Genomic DNA, 18,622 nt, shown 5'->3' with positions numbered 1-18,622 from the left:
AAACTCCTGCAGGAATTTGCCTGGAGGAGCTGGTGGGACTCCAGAGGCGTCTGACCCCAAAGCAGAAGGTGACTCCCAGGGGGATGTGCCTCCCCTTGGCTCCTCACTGCCTCACCTTGCACAGGAGAGCAGCAGCACCCGGGGCTGGCTGTGGGCAGGGGGTGCCCGGGGTGCCCGGGTGTGTGGGGTGCCCACAGGGGGAGCAGGAGGAGGAGGAGGAGCTCACGTGGAGTTCCAGCTCTATGGGTGGGTGGTTGTGATGACGTGGCTGGAGCAGAAATCCTACAAAGTCAGGCAGGGAGGAGATCAGTATTGGATCAGTGCAAATGAGTAATCAGCAGAAACCACCAGAATTTTCTGAGCTCTTCTTACTTTTCTCATGTCTTGTTACCTCCTTGCTGCAGCAGAAGGGTGGGGTGCCCTGTGGGATGCTTTGGGCAAGGAGTGTTGTCACTGGCACTGCCCCTGGTGGGGTGTGGGTGGCCCTGTGTGAGGCTGGACTGGCCTGGGCACATCTGTCCTTCCTTCCAGAGCTGCAGGATGCTGCAGACACCTCCATCTCTGCCTGCATTCCAGCCCAGGTGCCCACGGACTGTGCACGCCCCTGCATTCTCCATGCTGGTCCTGAGAGAGCAGATCCTGTGTCAGGGCAGAAATATGAATATCTCAGTGCCCTCACACCAGCCTCTGGCTTTCTCCTTGAGCTGTTGCCAGCACCAGCTGGCTCAGCTGGCTACAGGGATTTGTGACAAATGGGTGAAATGCCCAGAGCCACCAGCCCTGGGAGAGAAATGGAGATCTTGGTGTAGGAAAGCAAGGCAGGGCAGCAGAGGGGAGAGGGAAGGACCACAGAGGCTGGTGGATGTGAAGCTTCAACCACAAAAACATGGATCCAGGAGGATCCATGCTGTAGCCTCAGAGAGGCCAAGAGGGGCTGAAGCCTCCTCCATGAAGGAGACGTCTGCAAGGCCCATAAATAACCCTCTTGGGAATAAAGAGCTGACTCTTCATTATTCTGCCTAGATCAAATCCTATCTGCTTATTTTTAGGCTGGGCTCTGCCTCGTGGTGCAGGCATGGGCTGGAGCCAGCAGCTCCATGCAGACCCCTGGAGCTGACACCATTTCCACCTGCCTGGGAGTACCTGATGGGATTATCCTCCCTCCCTCCTAAGCACATTAGCTGGGGAGGGAAGAAGGAAGAGGAAGCAATGACATCCCTGTGATTTTTCAGGAGCTGCTCGTGCTGGTGGCAAGCTCAGCAGAATGAAAACCTTTAATTTCACAGGCTTTTCCCTCCTTTCCAGTGGCTGGAGCTGCACAGCACACGCAGTGGGGCTGCAGGCAAAGTCCACCTCTGAGCCCTGCCTCCCTGTGTGGGAGGAAGTTTTGTGATTAGAACGCACCTGGGAGCGCATTCTTGAGCTGCTGTTTTTCTCCCTGTGTTTTCCTTTCCATCCTGTGGTCACCAGGTCCTTTCTAGACAGGAAAGAAATCCCAAGAACAGTAAGAATGGAAGAGATTAAATTGAGGAAATGTAACTTTCCTGCACAAACTTGCTGCTGGGCGAGGAACCCCCACCTGCTGTTCTTAGGCAGAGCCTGAGCTGTGGTGCTTTGCATGGCTGGAAGCTGTGTTTATTTTCTGAGCAAGCCCTGTTTAACTCCAAGCTTGTCTGGAGTGTTCCCAGAGAGCCCCCTGATGGCTTTAGCTTTCATCCCAATATCCTGAGCGTTAATGTTTGGAGTAGCTGGGAAAAGGCAAAACAGCAAAAGGCTTTGCAGGAGCCAGCAAGTTCAGGGTGAGATGTAGGGTGGAAATAACCCCATTCCAGGGTGAGTGATGCCTTCTGCCTGGATGTTCCTGCCTCCCATCCACCTCCCTCTTCCCAAGGCTTTCACCATGTCCTGTTTGGAGCCAGAGCACAGAACCATCATCAGATGCTTCCCCAGCCCCTGCTGAGGCTGTGCTCATCACACAAGGAGTGTCCCAGGGGATCGAGTCTCCCCAGCCTCATGGGGTTGGGTTGTTCCTTAAATACTGCCAGAGAAGGGCTGGCACACACTCCTGCAGGGGCAGTGGGTCTGGGGAGGGCTGGCACACACTCCTGCAGGGGCAGTGGGTCTGGGGAGGGCTGGCACACACTCCTGCAGGGGCAGTGGGTCTGGGGAGGGCTGGCACACACTCCTGCAGGGGCAGTGGGTCTGGGGAGGGCTGGCACACACTCCTGCAGGGCCAGTGGGTCTGGAGAGGGCTGGCACACACTCCTGCAGGGGCAGTGGGTCTGGGGAGGGCTGGCACACACTCCTGAAGGGGCAGTGGGTCTGGAGAGGGCTGGCACACACTCCTGCAGGGCCAGTGGGTCTGGGGAGGGCTGGGCAATGCTCTCCTGCAGGGGCAGTGGGTCTGGAGAGGGCTGGGCAATGCTCTCCTGCAGGGGCAGTGGGTCTGGGGAGGGCTGGGCAATGCTCTCCTGCAGGGCCAGTGGGTCTGGGGAGGGCTGGGCAATGCTCTCCTGCAGGGGCAGTGGGTCTGGGGAGGGCTGGCACACACTCCTGCAGGGCCAGTGGGTCTGGGGAGGGCTGGGCGATGCTGTAGACGTGGCTCACCCTGCTCTGGGAGCAGCAGTTCTGCAATGGGGTTGCACAAAGCTGGCTCTGCTGCAGGAGAAGCCGGTCCTGCCTCCCTGCAGGGTCTCACAGGACACCCAAACTCCCTGGCACAGCTTGCCAGGTTTGTGTTGGCAGAGTGGGAGCACACTCAGCTGGGTGCCAGGGGACAGCCCACCCTGCTGGGACACTTCAGCTTGGCTTCAGCTGCCCACAACCCCGGGACACAAACACTTGTGCTCGACCAGCCGGCGCCTGTTTGTTTTCCTGGTGTAAGGAGAGCCGGGCCAGGGCAGGCAGCCCGTGCCACACCTCCTGGGGAGCCCTGGAGCGGTGACAGCGCTGTCACAGCGCTCCCGGGGCTCCCTGAGCCGCCCAGGTGAGGCGGGCGGAGCCGCAGCCCCAGCCCGGTGTGTGGTGCCAGCAGCAGGGCAGGAAGGAAACGGCTTGTGCTGAGGGAAGGAGCTGTCAGGAAGGAGGACAAGCCCATCCTGCAAGGAACTCGCTGGAGCCAGGCTATCCTGCCTCTGAAAAAGCAGACTGGAATGGGAAATATGCCTGAGGGAACACCCGTGGTGTGAGCTGGCCGGGGAGGAGCTGGGGATGAGGGTGTTGGTCCTGCCCGCTGGGATGAAGATGCTGGGGGAGGAGGGAGCTCTGCCCTGCTGGGATTCCCTCGTGGTTCCTGTCCTGGATCACCCACAATGTGCTGATGGGAGCAAAGCAGCTGTGATGTGTCCCCATGGCATTGGTGGACATGGCAGCTGGATGGAGCTGAGAACTCCTGGCATCAGAGCAATGCCAGCCCAAAGGGCCTCTTGCTGCTTCAGAGAGCACCTGGGCAAGGACTGAAGCCCTGCTGCCACCTGCAAGGAAGGAAGGACCTCTGTGTGCCCTTCCTGGCCACAGCCAGGTAATGCCCTCGCTGCCCAGCCGTGTGTGGGTCGCTCCCGTGGCCGTGTCACTGTCTGAGCCCATATGGCACAGACCAACCTGGGAATGATCCTCCTGGGGTGCTTTACCACCCAGCCAGCCAGTTCCATGAGTTTTGTCTCTCTGTGGGCAGGATGGGAGGCAGGCAGGACAAGCAGTGGGACAGGGTGGCCTTTGTGGCAGGACAAGCAGTGGGACAGGGTGGCCTTTGTGGCACCAGCACTGGCTGGGAGCAAGTGGAGCAGGTGCATGTGGGTCCCCGTGCTGCCCTGTCCAGCCCACATCAGAAAGGGTCCCACAAGGGGACCCAGAGGGAAGGGCTGGAAGTGCCAGAGAGCTTGTCCTGGCCCATGGGGAGTTTTTGATCTGGTCACAGACGCTGCCTTGTCCTGCACGTGTCACTGAAAAACTCAGAGTCCTTTTCACAGTGACACTTTCTGCACACTGTGGGTCAGCCTGGAAAAACCCCGGTGCTGCCACCTCCTCCCTGTGGTCAGGACAAGGGAACAGCCTGTCTCTTCTCAATAGCTTGTTTATAAGGGTCCAAACACCTCATGAGAAAAAAAACCAGCTTCATGCCAAGTAGGCACTGGTTCCCCATGTCTGAGCTTCCTCGGTTATATTTTCATTTCTGTTTTCTCTGCCCCCATTCCCGAGGCTGAGCAGCTGGTAAGGGACAGCGAAACACAGGGGCAGTGCCGGGACATGCCTGACCTTGGGATAACACGGCAGGAACCCTGCGCGTTTGGGATGGGCTGTGGGAACAGCAGGGCATCGCTGGGGCTGTCCATGGGAACCACAGCGATGCCGGGGAGACACGGGGGACCTGTCCCTGCTATTGGTGGCAGGGGCGAGTTTGTATCCCCTATCTCCCGGTGTGTCCCTGCCCTCCCAGTGTGTCCCTGCTCTCCCGGTGTGTCCCCTATCATCTCCCGGTGTGTCCCCTATCTCCCACTGTGTCCCTGCTCTCCCAGTGTGTCCCTGCTCTCCCGGTGTGTCCCCTATCTCCCAGTGTGTCCCTGCTCTCCCCGTGTGTCCCCTATCTCCCACTGTGTCCCTGCTCTCCCGGTGTGTCCCTGCTCTCCCGGTGTGTCCCCTATCATCTCCCGCTGTGTCCCTGCCCTCCATCCGCAGCTGCTGCCGGCACAGCGCACCGGGGGCTGCACGGACGGACGGGGGGCACACGGAGGGCGGCCGCGGGGGCCGATCGGGACCGGGGGCTCGGCCGGGCCGTTCTCACGGACGGGAGCCCGTGCCGGTGCCGGTGCTTGGGGGCGGTGCTCTCGGGCCAGCCGGTGCCAGCCCCCCCCGCCCGCCGGGCGTGCGCAGGGCCCGCCCCGCTCCGCTCAGCCCGACACCGAGCGGCGGCGGCTGCCGCGGCCCCGAGCGGCGGGGCCGGGCCCCTGGGCGGGATCAGCCCTGTTGGGGGTCATCCCCCGCTCGGGATCATCCTCTGCTCGGGATCAGTCCCCGCTCGGGATCAGTCCCCGCTCGGGATCCCCCGTGCCCGCAGCAGCGGCAGCGCGGCCGGGCACGGCGACCTGCGCAACCCCGCCCGCTCCGCAGGTGAGAGCCGGGGCCGGGGGGTTCAGGGGGGCAGAGGCGAGGCTGGGCTGGCTGAGGAGCGGGGGTGACACTCCTGGGGCGCGGTGGGAGCTGCGGGCCCGGAGCCGGCGACCCCGGGGCGCGGGAGGGCCGGGCCGGTGTCTGCGTCACGGACAGGGATGCCCGGAGCCTCCTTAGGGACAGGGATACCCGGATCCCCCTTAGGGACAGGAATGCTGGCAGCCCCCTTAGGGACAGGGATACCCGGACCCCCCTTAGGGACAGGGATGCCCGGAGCCCCCTTAGGGACAGGGATACCCGGACCCCCCTTAGGGACAGGGATGCCCGGAGCCCCCTTTAGGGACAGGGATACCCAGACCCCCCTTAGGGACAGGGATGCCCGCAGCCCCCCTTAGGGACAAGGATACCCAGACCCCCCTTAGGGACAGGGATGCCCGGAGCCCCCTTAGGGACAGGAATGCCCGCAGACCCCCTTAGGGACAAGGATACCCAGACCCCCCTTAGGGACAGGGGTGCTGGCAGCAGCCGAGGCAGCAGTGACAGCTCAAATGCGGGAAGCTGCCTGGGAGGGGGGGCTGGGAAAACGAAACCTCCTCCTGCACTGTCTGCCTGCTCCAACGCTGCCCAGAAATGCTGCGGCTTCCTTTTGCACTGTCCCCTTGTCCCTCTGAGGTCTCAGGCCAGGGGGGTGAGGGGAGGCAATGAGGTTTCTGCGGCCTGGGGTACCCCCCCCAGAGCAGCTCTGTGCCCTGGGGATGCTGCTGCAGGGACTAGGCTCACCCCAATACTGGCGTGCCCTGAGCTGCAGGGCACCCTTCCAGGGCTCAGGGGGTGTCTCTGATCGGGCCTTTCCACCTGCCTCCACTGAACGGGGGTTTTGCTGCCACCCCAGGCAGAGGGCACTGGTCCTTGATGGGAATCCCTCTGCCTGGACACGTGGGAAGCACCCAGAGGGGTGCAGGAAAGTCTCCTCCACCCCATGTCCCATCTCAGGCACAGGCAGGGGAGGCAGCCAAGTCCCAGAGGGCAGGGGTGACAGCTGGCAGGGTGACACACTCCTCTCAGGCAAGTGGAGATCCAATGCCACTTCACTGGCTGTGCCAAGCCCAGCAGTGGGCATGTGCCAGGAGGGGACAGTGGCCCTGCCCACAGCTCGCAGCTGCATCAGCCACTTGGACCCGGTGGGGACAGGGAGAGGGGCTGCAGCCTCCAAAGGGGGCACCTGGCACCGTGCAGTCTGGCTGTGGAGGTTGGCACTGGCTGGGCAGGCAGGGCAGGGCAAAGTCCGTGCTGCTGCTTGTGCCATCTGGCCTTTATCTGCCACCTCTGTCCTGCCTTTGCTCCTCTCCTCCTCCGCAGGGAGCCTGGCAGGAATCCTGCCCGGCCGGGGCTGGTCACAGCCCAGCTGTGCCTGTGCCACACCTCCCTCTCTCTCAAGGCCTTCCTGCCAGCAGCCAAGCACTGTTTGTGATGCTCTGGGAGCTGCTCATCCTCCCTGGTATCAGTTAGAGCAGAGTGTGTTTCATGAGAAGAAAATACCGGGAATCAGCTCAGAATTTCCACGGCAGAGAGGAGAGAAGAGTGTGCTGTGCCACGCAGGGCCCTGGCATTGCGTACCAGGGGCTGCCAGTGCATCTGGCAGAGGCATCAGCAGCTCTGCCCACTTCTCCCCCATCCCAGTGGCTTTTAAAGCAGCTCTTGCTGTCACAGAAACATCTCTTGTTCCAGCACTGCAGAACCACTGTTTGTACTTTGAACAGGACCCTTGAATGCCAGGCAAGGTGCCAGGCGCCGGCAGCCAAGGCAGGGAGGGAACAATTGGCCCTGGCAGCACGGAGCTGGAGCGGAGGTGGCAAAGCCTGCTCTGCCACGGGGACGGGTCCCTGCACAGTCCCAGTGCTGGGTGGCAGCTGCCAGGCCCCTGCTGGCACCCAGGGACCCCCTTGCCTGCACCCCAGCCCCACACGTGGTCACCAGAGCATGGGCACGTGTGTGTGGCAAGTCCCTGCCTGCCACACGTGGGTGTCTGCAGCCAGCCTGCTCCTGCCTCACAGCACCTGATGCTTTTATGGGTTTGGAGTGTGCAGATGGGTTGAGTGTCCCTGGGGATGTGCTGTGGGGTCCAGGGGAGGGAGCACGGGCACTGAGCTGGGTTGGGCACAGAGCACCAGTCCCAGGGCTGCCTTTGCCACCCCTGCAGTGCCGTGCAGAGATGGCGAGCGCAGAGCCTGGCGCTGAGGACGCGGCTGAGGCTGAAGAGGCCGTGTACGAGGAGATGCCCTGTGACAGGATGGAGCTGAGCCAGCGGCTGGCCGTGGAGGAGCTCCTCAGCACCGAGGCCAGCTACGTGCACAACATGCAGCTGTGTGTGTCTGACATCCGGGCACACCTCCAGGACAAGCAGGTGACACGGGCACCCCTGCCAGGGGACTGCAGGGGGAATCTGTCCACAGCTGGGAGATGCCCAAATCACTGCAGGTGCTCCTTCCACCTCCCTGTGCTCCCCTCACCAGCCAGGCTCTGGGGTTGGATGGACATTGGGTCTGACCCAGTACAGCCACCTATGACCTTAACCTGGGAGCCCAGACAGGTGTCAGCATCCCCAAAGCCTCCTGAAACACAGCATCACTCACTGGGGTGTCCCATGGGGCAGGTAGAAGGTGACCAGCAGTGCCTCTAAAGCACCTGGTCCATCTCTGACATATCTGGCTTAGCCTAGGGCATCTTTGTTCCCTTCAGCTGCCCGAGCTGGACCTGGAAGGACTCTTCTCTAACACTGATGACATCCTCCATGTCTCCAGGCGCTTTCTGAAGGGGCTGGAGGCCACGGCCGGCCCGGGGCAGGAGCAGCTGCTCTGCATCAGTAAGTGGTGCAGTGCCAGTGGCTGCCCTGTGCCCCCATGTGGGGGTGTGCCAGCCCAGACCCCTGCCCTGGCACCTCCTGCTCCTGCTTTGGCTCTGGGAAGCGCTGGTGCCACCGTGTCCGCCCTAGGCTGAGCTGCCCAGCCTGCAGAGTGACGGGGACAGCAGCAGGCCCAGCTTAGCAGGGTGCCCGGGGGCAGAGCCCTGCTCTGGCACGCTTGGCATTGCTCCACTGGCTTTGTCCTTCCAGCAGGCTGGGGATAAACCCCTTCCTTCTCATGGGAAAGGACCCTCCTGCCCAGCCCCACTCTCCTTCCCCAGGCACGCTGTTCCAGGAGTTCAAGGAAGAGATGGAGGCTGTCTACAAGATCTACTGTGCCAGCTACGACCATGCCCTGCAGCTGGTGGAGAGCTACCGCAGGGACCCCCGGCTGCAGGAGGAGATCCTGGACACCCTCAATGCCACCGTGTAGGTCCCTCTGCGGAGCCACCACCTCCCTGTCCCTTTTCACATCCTGGCTTTGCCCTTCTCCTCCCTGGACAAGCTGCCTGCGTGGATCTGTGTCACCAGGCTGGGTGTCATATCATGGCCACCACCTTTGTGGCATTTCCTGGCAGCCTGTCCTGGACTCTTGGTTCAGGATCTTTTATGATGGATCCCAAAAGAAGGGATGGGTGATATCCAAGCTGCTGCCTTCCCCAGGGAGGGCACATCCTCCCCACATTGACCAGAGAGACACAGGCTGGCCCTAGGGGACCTGAACTATCTGGAGGGCTCTCAAACACTGTCCAAAGCAGGAGAAGCAGGAGTGGCAGTGGAGGAGCTCCTGGGATTCACTGCTTAGGGCACAGACAATGTGATTCCCAACAGAGAGATGGGTGCCTTCCTGTGGGTGGGAAGGAGACACTGCCAACACCTTCCCTCCCTGCTGCCCACTGATCCCGTGTCCAGGGCTGACAAGCACAGAGCTGCTCAGGGAGGCAGGACACCCACCCAGGGCTGCCACTGCCTCAGGGCTGGAGGGAGCAGCCAGAGATGCCCTGGGCTGCTCTGTCCCTCAAACACTCCCAGAGAAGCCGTGGAGAGCAGCAGGGCAGGAAGGCAGCCCCACACAGCAACCCTGAGCAATTCCCCTCTCCACCAGGCCTCACACGGGCGCCTCAGACCTCAGCTTCTTCCTGGTGATGCCCGTGCAGAGGGTCACCAAGTACCCTCTGCTGCTGGGGAAGATCCTGGAGAACACCCCGAGCAGTGCCAGTGCCCACTCAGCCCTGGAGGCAGCGGCTCGTGCCATGGCCCAGGTCAATGCCAACATCAACGAGTACAAACGGCGCCGGGAAGTGGGTGAGCGGCCAGGGCCTTGGTGCAGGAGGGGGCACAGCACCCAGCCCAGCCCCAGTGGTGTCCTGGGCACTAATTCCCACTTAAATCAGTTCAAAGCTCTCCTGCCCTCCACTCAATCCTGCCTGGTGCAGCTGCAGACTCTGTGCAGGCAGCTCCTGGAACTGCTCTGGTCCTGTCAGTGCCACTCTGGGCAAGACCCAAAGGCTGTAGGAGCAGGGTGGCATGGGGGGGCTGAGGACGAAACCAGTCTGTCCACATTCCTGGGGCTGGGGAACGGGGAATAACAGTTCTGCCCTTGGGATAGGAGAAATCAGGCTCCCCATAGATGGGAGCTCACCTTTCTCTTTGGTTTTCCTGGTCCTTCCCTTCTTTGATGTGGCTTGTGCTTATCCTGCTGATCAGCCCCTGTGCTGCTCACCTTCCTTGCCTGCTCAGCCATGAAGTCTCCTCTTCTGATCTTTTTTTCCCCCCTTATTTTGTGTCCTCCCACCCGAGGCAGCAACCAAATACACCAAGGCCGAGCACCTGACGCTGCGGGCACGCCTGGCGCGCCTCAACACGCACTCCATCGCCAAGAAAACCACGCGCCTCAGCCGGCTCCTCCTGCACGAGGCTGGCATCGTGGCCAAGGTGGGCAGCCCTCACCTGCACCCGGGCACCTGCTGCCCCTCCCTGCGCCGCTTCTGGGGCGTTTTGCTGCTCCTGAAGTGCCTCAATGGCAGAATGAGCAGGACAAGGCCACTGTGGGGTGGGGTGGGCTGGGCTGGGGTGGCTGGTGCTGCCTCCTGGTTCTCCATCATGCCAAGGAACAGTGGGATAGAGGAATGCAGGGACACACCTCCCTCCCCACCCCAGAGCGTTGCAGGGCAGCGCTTTGGCCTCCAAAGGACCTGCAGGACCCTTGGGCCCCCCAGCAAAGGAAAGACGCCCCAGTGTTCCCCAGCACCACGAGCACACCAAGAGCTTTGTTGCTGCCTGCCCCAATGTTTTGACTCCTTCCCAGACTCATGGAGCCCCCCAGGGTCTGCCTGTGAGCTCCAGGCAGGTCCCTGCCTGCTGTTTCAGCCCCCAGTGATGGGCCTCGGCCCTGCCCATGCTGGTGACAAGCTGCCTCTCTCCTTACAGACTGAGGACAAGGAATATGATGACCTGGAAGAGAAGTTCCAGTGTGTGGCATCCAGTGTGGCCACGCTGAAGGAGAACATGGCATCCTACCTGGGCCACCTAGAGGTAACACCTTGGCCCCATCCCCTCAGGAGCTGTTCCTTGGGATTGGGGAACACTTCCAAGCCCTGTGGAAAGCAGGAGCTGTTGGGGATGTTCAGGGATTTGCTGCTGAGCTGTTGTGTCAGGGGGTTGCACAACACCCAAGGATTGCTCAGGTCCAGGGGAGTTTAAACCAAAGCTGAGGCTTTGACAACACTGTCTGAGCTGGTGTCAGTTGAGAATAATCCGTCCTTAAACTTATCATTATTTCAAGGTCTTAAATGATTGAAAAGGCCGGGTGTTGTTCAGCCTGGGAATTCTCACTTTAATAATGTGTATAAGGCAGAAATGTCCCCAGATCAGTCCTGACAACAAACTGCCCTTCTGAAATCACCTGGGTCAGCAGCTGCTACGATTTTCTCATGGAAATCCCTTGGGGCATCTGAGGAAAATGAAAATCTGAGTGCTGGCAAAACATGCAATCCCCAGACACAGCATTATCAGGAAAGCCTCGGGGAGTGGCCGAGGGTTCAGCAGCAATTCCTGGGCTGGAAAGACCTTGCAGGAAAGACTGACAAGGGCTGCCCACGCAGGATTATTGGGAAGGAGCTAAAGGAGCGTGGTGCTGCCTCCCTTGCAGGCGTTCCTGCAGCCCAGCCCGCACCGGCGTGACCTGCAGATGGAGCAGGGGCCAGCCCAGCAGCACCGCCGCCTCTCGCAGCTCCTGCAGAGCACCGTGTTCCCCGAGTTTGTGAGTGCTCCTGCCCTGCACATCTCCTGCAGCTCTCCCACCTTCTGCCAGGCACACTGGGGGCTGGCAGCCAGCAGCTGAGGGCACCCCAGTGTCCTCAGAGTCCCCCAGAGCCCAGCTTAGCAGGCAGAGCCAGGAGTGAGTAACAGGATCCATCTGCAGTCGCTGGCACGGGGAGGGAGGGAGCAGCTCCAGGGGACAAGGGAGGGCAGGGACAGGGACACAGCAAGAGCACAGCCCCTGAGCCCAGCCAGGGCTGGGATGGGCTGCAGTGTGTGCCCGATGTGCCTCCAGGGAGAGGGGAGGACACCAGAACACCCCGAGGCAGGGGCAGAGGGCCCTTAAATGGGCTCTGGGCAGGGGTGTGGGGGGAGGCTCAGCTGAGGCTGCTCTGAGCCATTCCAGGGTCCTGCCCAGCTCTTTCCATGGATCACAGGTTTGGAATTGTGTCAGGCTCCCTTCCAAGGGTTTGTGTTGGTTGGCATCCTGTGAGCCCTCAGGGAAAGATGTCCCAGGTGCTCCCCATTCCACAGAGACCCCCAGGCCTCTGCCCCCTGCCCCTGGGCTGGCAGCTGCTCCTGCCTGGGGGCTCACCTGGAAACTGGGGTTCTCCCCTGGCAGAAGCAGCGTGTGGGCAGGCTGGTGTGGCAGCCCCTCTGCAGCCTCTCAGACATGCTGGAGGGGCCCCAGCAGCTGGTCAAGAAGCGCCTGGACAAGCTGCTGGACTACGAGGAGATCCAGGAGAGGAAGAGTGAGATGGGCACCGTGAGCTATGATGAGGAGGCTGCCATGAACACCTACCTGGCCATCAATGACCTGCTGGTGGCCGAGCTGCCCCAGTTCAACCAGGTGGCTGTGCAGCTCCTGGGGCAGATCCTGCGCTCCTTCAGTGCCCTGCAGCTGGACTTGGCTGCCCAGGTCCTGCACCACGCAGAAAAGGAGCTGGAGCAGGTGAGTGGGACCCCTCAGGCACAGGGGCTGAGCTGGAACTGCCTTCCCCAGGTCTGGGAGATCTCTCAGACACCAGGGTTTGCTGATCTCTCAGACACTGAAGGTTTGCTGTGCCCACCTGCCCTTGCAGACTGTGGAGCATTTGTAAGGATCTCACTTCCTTCCTTCCTTCCTGGAAAAAGGCAATTTTTTCTCTTCTGCACTGTCAGAAACTGTCCTGCTTTCTGTTTGTGGACGCTGCTGGTAATTTATTGATGTGCTGCTGTCTGAGAGATCAGTGTGAGCTCAGAGCTCCTGAGAGCCCCGTGCCAGCAAGGCAGGGAGGAGAAAGGCAGCTCCTGGGCTGGGGAACAGCTCCCCCAGCCCCATCCCCTGGGAGATGTCTCCAGAACTCCTCACTGCTCAAAACTCCTCCCTGATGTTTGTACACGTGGGGAAGGAGGGAGGGGGGCCTGTCAGAAGCCCTGGGGGGGAGCACAGCCCTGGCCTGAGCCAGGACCAGGAGCAGAACAAGGTGCAGCTCAAAGCCAGAGAGGAGCACCTTTGATCCCCTGTGCCAGGTGGTCAGCTCTGCTCTCTTGCTTTCTCCCCCCTTTTCTTCCTCCTGCTTCCCTTCTGCCCCTGCCCAGAGCTCCCTCAAGGCCCTCCCTGATCCCAGTCTGTCTCCACAGCTGCCCCATGGGCACATGGCCCTGCCCAGCTTCTGGAAGGTGGTGGAGGACAGCCTGCAGCAGTCGGGTGCCCAGCTCCGTGCCTTCTGCCAGGCCTTTGAGACTGTCACACCCAGCCCTGGCACACAGGTAGGGGCAGGGCAGGGCATGGCTTAGGCCAGCTGGATAGAGAGACTGGACTGTGGCTTCCCAGTGCAGAAAATGCCCTTGGTGGGGAGGCTGGCCCAGGATGGGGCCCAGGGGGTGCCACAGGACTTCCCCCAAGCCCCTGAGAGCTGGGGATAAGCAGGGATGGAAGAGCTCAGCTCTGCTGGTTCTGGACTCTCATCACCAGACCTGGGGGTGGAGTGGGGAGTGTGAAGGAGTTTCTGCTCCTAAGCTGTCCCTGGGATGTGGTCCTGCAGAAAGGAGAGCAGGAGTGGGGGTCTCATGGGATGCTCCTGTGTCTCGTGCTCCCCACCAGCCCCTGACCCCTGCTGAGGAGAGGAAGGTCCTTTCCCTTGTGAGCAAGCACGGCCCAGACAAGCTCTACCAAGTGACCAGCAACATCAGTGGCAGCAGAGAGCTGGACCTGACCCTGCTGAGGGGACAGATCGTGGCTCTGCTGCAGAGCGCCGACACCAAGGGCAACACCAGCAGGTGGCTGGTGGATGCTGGAGGTACTGTGGGCACTGTGGGCAGCCTCTCCTCACCCTGGCACCAGGGCCGGGTTCACCTCACTCATTTCCTCTCCTGGATGAAGCAGCAGGCCGTGGTCTCCTGTGCTCCCTTCCAGGCTGTGCTCAGCCCAAGGCCACCTGAGCTTTGCCACCAGCTGTAAGGTTCAGGTGCCCTGACTGATTCCCCAGGGGAAGTGTCATGGCTGGGGAGGGTGATCCACACACACATAAACACGTGGAATTCCCTTTTTGGTGGGCATTTCTCCTGCGTATGCCCTCGTGCTGGACAGGGCTGCTGTGCCATGCCAGGCCACAGCCAAACTGCCATTCCTGTCTCCTGCAGCCAGTGCTGGCTGTGCCAGGCAGCCCCGTGACCTGGGTGTGTCTGTGTCCTGCAGGTCCCCGAGGGTTTGTTCCTGCTGCAAAGCTCCGGCCCTACAGCCCAGTGCAGGTGCAGCAGCCTCTGATGCAGCTGCTGGGCCTGGACGGTGACACAGAGAGAAGGAGACATTCCTATGCATCCCCTGAAGCTCCCAGGCCACAGGTGGCCACCTTCACCCCAACATTCCAGGTGAGAGTGGGGGACATCCCTGGGGCCATTTCTAGCGACCCCAGCAGCTCCCTGCTCGTCCTGGTGTGGCTGGGAAGGTGGACCTGCTTTTCCAGGTGTCCCCCCTGCTGGCACCAGCGTGGACAGGGTGAGAGAACTGTCCTTGGTGTGTCCCCAGTCCCTCCATCCATGGCACTGCTGTGCTGCCCTCTGGGAACTGCCACATCCTTCCCACCTTGACTCCCAGCTCCAGCCAGAGCTCCCTCCCTCCCTCCCTCTTTCCCTCCCTCCCTCCCTCCCTCCCTCTTTCCTTGCCTGCTCCCACAGGTGGTGGCCAGGAAAACGAGATCACAGTATTAAGGTCTAGGATAAGAAGGTGTAGCTTTTTTCTCTGATCTGAAGAGGAGTGACAGCATTGCTCTAAAACTAAAACTGATGCGTTTTCTTCTTGTGAACTCAGTAATGAGGAAACAGACCACAATCAATATGTTATGCTGAATTACAGTGATAGTCACAGAAGGTGTTATCAAAAAAATCACGAACCTACTAATTTATTTCTAGGAACAGGACAGATTGCCATGGAACATGAACCTGTGAAAGCTTTCAGGGAGCATCACCCCTCCCTCCCTCTTTCCTTGCCTGCTCCCACAGGTGGTGGCCGGCTTCTCCTTCGCAGCGCGGAGCCCGCAGGAGCTGAGCCTGCAGGCGGGGCAGCCCGTGCTGCTGCTGGAGCCCCACGACAAGAAGGGCAGCACGGAGTGGAGCCTGGTGGAGGTGAACGGCCAGAGGGGCTACGTGCCCTCCAGCTACCTGGTGACCGTGCCCGTGCAGGAGCCAGCGGGCTGGAGCCTGCCCGTGTGAGCGTGCCAGCCCCAGCAGGGCAAGGATGGAGCAGCCAGCCTGGCACCCGAGGAAACCTCACAGGAGATGCTGGAGGGAGGCAGCCCGTGGCTGGGAAGGTGGTGGGAGGCACCCGAGGGAAACGGGCATGAGGATGGCACTTGGGAGGCACCTTTTGATAGGAGGTGTGAGGGTGCCAGGCGCTGTGTGTGTGTTGGCACAGAGCAAAGCAGCACCAGGGAGTGAGGGCAGGTGGCTGCAGTTATGCAGGGATTTGCTGCAATCCCTGCAAGTGACAAATATGTCCTGGGGAGATGGGGCAGCGTCGTCCCTGCTTGGAGCAGGATTGAGCAGCAGAGGAGCAGCACTGCAGAGGGGTCCTCAGCCAGGCAGGGGGAACTTGGACACCTGGGCACTGAGCACCTGGGCACTGGGGAACCTGAGTACCTGAGAATTTGGCTACTTGGGCAGATGAATACCTGAGAAACTGGGCATCTTGGCACCTGTAATTTAGCTACCTGGGCACCTGAGGGCCTGAGAAACTGGGCACCTGAGAATTTGTCTCCCTGGGCACCTGAGGATTTGGCTCCCTGGGCACCTGAGGATTTGGCTTCCTGGGCACCTGAGGATGCCTCCCTGGGCACCGGAGTGCCCGAGCCCTGTGGCAGCGCGGGGTTGCGGCCGCCAGAGGGCGCCCCGCACCCGCTCCCGGTGCCTGCCGGGCTCGCACTGGGAGCGCTGGTGCGGGGGCACCGCCCGGGGCACGGAGATCGGGACCCTCGGGACCCCCGGGACCCCCGGGACCCCGTTCCCCTGCGACCCGCACGGATCCCCGGTGGGCTGGCACAGGTGCCATGGAAGAGGTTTTTGGGAGGATCGATCCGTGTCGGTCCTGACCTAAGGCTCGGTTGGAGACCCGAGAGCCCCCTGCCACCATTCCCGAGGTATCCGTGCCTCAGTTTCCCCGCGGTTGCACTGTTAGGGGATGCTGATGGGGCTGGGGTGGGCAGCCCTGCCGTGGTGCCAGAGCGGACTTCAGGAGCGCCCCGGGTCTGGCACCGCACGGTGCCCATCCCTCACCCAGGCCAGTGGAGCACCCGGCTGGCGTCACCTGGGCTGCCCGCATCAAAGGTGCCCTGCCCTGCCCTGCCCTGCCCGGGGCAGGAGCAGCACACCCGGCCACCCACGGGCTCCCCACCGGCTCCCCATTGCGGCCGTGCCTGCGGGCTGGGCAGCGGGGCAGGGCTGGCACAGCCTCACCAACCCTGAGCAGGTGCCAGGCGGGTGGGGACAGCCCCAGGCAGTGCCCTGTGTGGGGCTGGGGTCTGGTGTGAGGCAGAGTGGGGCTCACCCTCCTTTCAGCTGGACCTGTGGGGTGGCTGGGGGGCAGCCACCACTGCCCAGGTGCCATTGAAAGGCCGAGGAAATGCTCAGCTACACCAATCCCGGGAGGGGACAGCAGTGCCAGAGCTGGGGACGTGTCCTGGGGATGCTCCCGGCCTGGGGAGAGGCTGGTGGGCTCCTCAGCAAGGGAAAATGAGCAGGCTGGGGACGAGGGTCATTGAGCAGGGGCTGTGTGTCTGTTCTTGCCCACCCAGGCCAGGCCCTGCAGCCACAGGGCTCACCCCTCCAGCTCCCTGCAGGTGGCTCCTCTGGATTTTTCCATCCCTAATCAAATCCCACCAGTTCGGGTTTCCCTCCCAAGTCGCCTTCCTGCCAGCTCGGTGGGGTGCCAAGCAATCAGCCCCATGCCAGCCATGGCAGCAGTGGGGCAGGCCCTGCTCCACAGCCCTCGGGTGCCTGAGACCCTCTGGGGGCTCAAAGGTGATGGTGGCACAGGGAGGGCTGAGCCTGCTGCTGCCTGGGCCCTGATCTGCCTCTGGAAGGAGATCTGGGGTGGTCAGGGCTGGGCTGCACGTCCAGCAGGGAGAGGGCAATGAGTTCCTGTGGCTCCTCCAGCCTCTGGGTGGGCTGGGCCCTGCAGTTCCCCCCAGCCCTGCTGCCAGCCTCGATGGCCAGGGGACCTTTCCCAGGGGTCTGTCCCCAGGATGGGGCCTGGTGCTTGGCTGCAGGAGGTGGGTGCCTGCATCCCTCCCTTCTCCCTGAATTCACCCAAATTCATGGCACTGCTGCTGCCCTGAGCCTGGAAATGCCCTTTTGGAGTCACGGGAGGGCACGGGGCTCTTCCAGCCCAGCCATGAAGGAAGATAAAGGGCACAAGTGTTCCTTTAAATAGCCTCTCAAGGACAGGCTCTCCCGGGAGGAATGCTCTGGCTGGCCCGGTGGAACATGCCTGCGCCCGGGGGCACGGGGGGACAGCTGGGCAGGGCCGGCTGCTCAACAGGAGCCAGGTCAAGGTTAGGCACGGCCCTGGCCCGGTGCCACCGTGCCATGCTTGGCACCGGGGGAACAGAGCCGTGCAAACAGGGAAGTGCATGCCAGGCCAGGGGTTTGCCGCGCCCGGGGCTGATCCGGAGGTGGCAGCGGAGCCGCTGCCGCCCCTGAGCCGCCCTCCAGCCCGCCCGGAATTTGGCAGCGGCGCTGCCTGGCTGCCCGAGCAGCCTCCGGGGCAGCTCCGGGTGTCCCAGAGCGGCTGCTGCACTCCTGTCCAGGCTGATTCATATCCTGGACGTGCAGGCATTTGGATATTGTCCACCCGCGGGGTGTGACGGTGTCCCCAGGGCGTGGGTGCCAGCCCAGCCACGTGCCGGGAGCAGCTCCGTGTGCCTGCGGCTCCCTGGGGACACGGCAGGGACACAAAACACATCCCAGGTGAGATCCCGGGATGCCAGGAGCATGGCTGAGTGCCCAGGTGTCCATGTGCCCATCGGCTCTGCTGGGGCACCCCGGGGGCAGGGAGGTGTGAGAAAAAGCAGCTGCCACAAACCCCAATCCCAGAGCCATCCCCTCAGCACGGGGTGCAGAAAGGAGAGGGCAAAGGGAGCCGGGAGGAGCAGAGTGACCACTTGGGCTGAAGGGCACAGCCAGCCCGAGTGGCTTTAGGCACAGAGCTTGGGTTGCCCACGCTGCCAGGCTGAGCTGGCTCCCAGCAGAGCCAGCCTGTGCTGCAATTTCCCTGCCACCTGCCCATGGTGGCCCACGAGGAGCAGCCCGAGCCCCAGGCCACCCTCCCTGGCCCCTCATGTGCCTGCTGGGACCAGCGTGGCCCCAGGAGGGGCTGAGCCCCACGGAGAGCGAGCCCGGGGCTGCAGAGCAGGAGAGGAGCCGTGAACAGCAGCGCTCGCTCCAGGCTGGTGCAGCTGGCACCTGAATTGTCTAATAAAGTGTGAAATTGCTTTCATGCTCTGCTACCTTTGCTGAGCTGGACCATCATTACAGCCCCCCCTCACTGCCCGCACCGGCTGTGCCTGTCCTGCTGTGTTGGTGCTGCCAGCTGAGCCTGGGCTGGCACTGCTGGGGCTGCCACTGCCCCATCACCCCCGTGCCTGTGCCACTGTGGCTGTGTTGTGCTGCCAGCTGAGCCTGGGCTGGCACTGCTGGGACTGGCACTGCCCCATCAGCCCCGTGCCTGTGCCACTGTGGCTGTGTTGGTGCTGCCAGCTGAGTCCGGGCTGGCACTGCTGGGACTGGCACTGCCCCATCACCCCCGTGCCTGTGCCACTGTGGCTGTGTTGGTGCTGCCAGCTGAGCCTGGGCTGGCACTGCTGGGGCTGGCACTGC

General features: G+C 62.1%; 1 protein-coding gene across 1 annotated transcript; it reads left to right on the top strand.

The window, feature by feature from the left end:
- Window positions 1–4,959: 4,959 nt before the first annotated feature.
- Window positions 4,960–18,242, top strand: ARHGEF37 (Rho guanine nucleotide exchange factor 37). Its single transcript, XM_066560230.1, has 13 exons — window positions 4,960–5,106; window positions 7,307–7,510; window positions 7,846–7,969; window positions 8,290–8,437; window positions 9,114–9,313; window positions 9,813–9,943; window positions 10,439–10,543; window positions 11,160–11,270; window positions 11,892–12,221; window positions 12,893–13,021; window positions 13,356–13,551; window positions 13,950–14,122; window positions 14,753–18,242. The coding sequence occupies exons 2-13, from the start codon at window positions 7,319–7,321 to the stop codon at window positions 14,960–14,962; spliced, it is 2,049 nt and encodes a 682-aa protein (XP_066416327.1). The 5' UTR covers window positions 4,960–5,106; window positions 7,307–7,318; the 3' UTR covers window positions 14,963–18,242.
- Window positions 18,243–18,622: the final 380 nt, after the last annotated feature.

The sequence above is a fragment of the Molothrus aeneus genome, chromosome 15, assembly GCF_037042795.1.
Source record: "Molothrus aeneus isolate 106 chromosome 15, BPBGC_Maene_1.0, whole genome shotgun sequence".
Lineage (NCBI taxonomy): Eukaryota > Metazoa > Chordata > Aves > Passeriformes > Icteridae > Molothrus > Molothrus aeneus.
Note: the sequence above shows the minus strand (reverse complement) of the source record. Positions and strands in the feature narration are given on the sequence as shown.

Coding starts and splice junctions, on each gene's coding strand:
- ARHGEF37 (XM_066560230.1), top strand. CDS start 7,319: ATGGCGAGCGCAGAGCCTGGCGCTGAGGACGCGGCTGAGGCTGAAGAG. Junction 7,511..7,845: donor CACACCTCCAGGACAAGCAG/GTGACACGGGCA, acceptor TGTTCCCTTCAG/CTGCCCGAGCTGGACCTGGA. Junction 12,222..12,892: donor CAGAAAAGGAGCTGGAGCAG/GTGAGTGGGACC, acceptor CTGTCTCCACAG/CTGCCCCATGGGCACATGGC.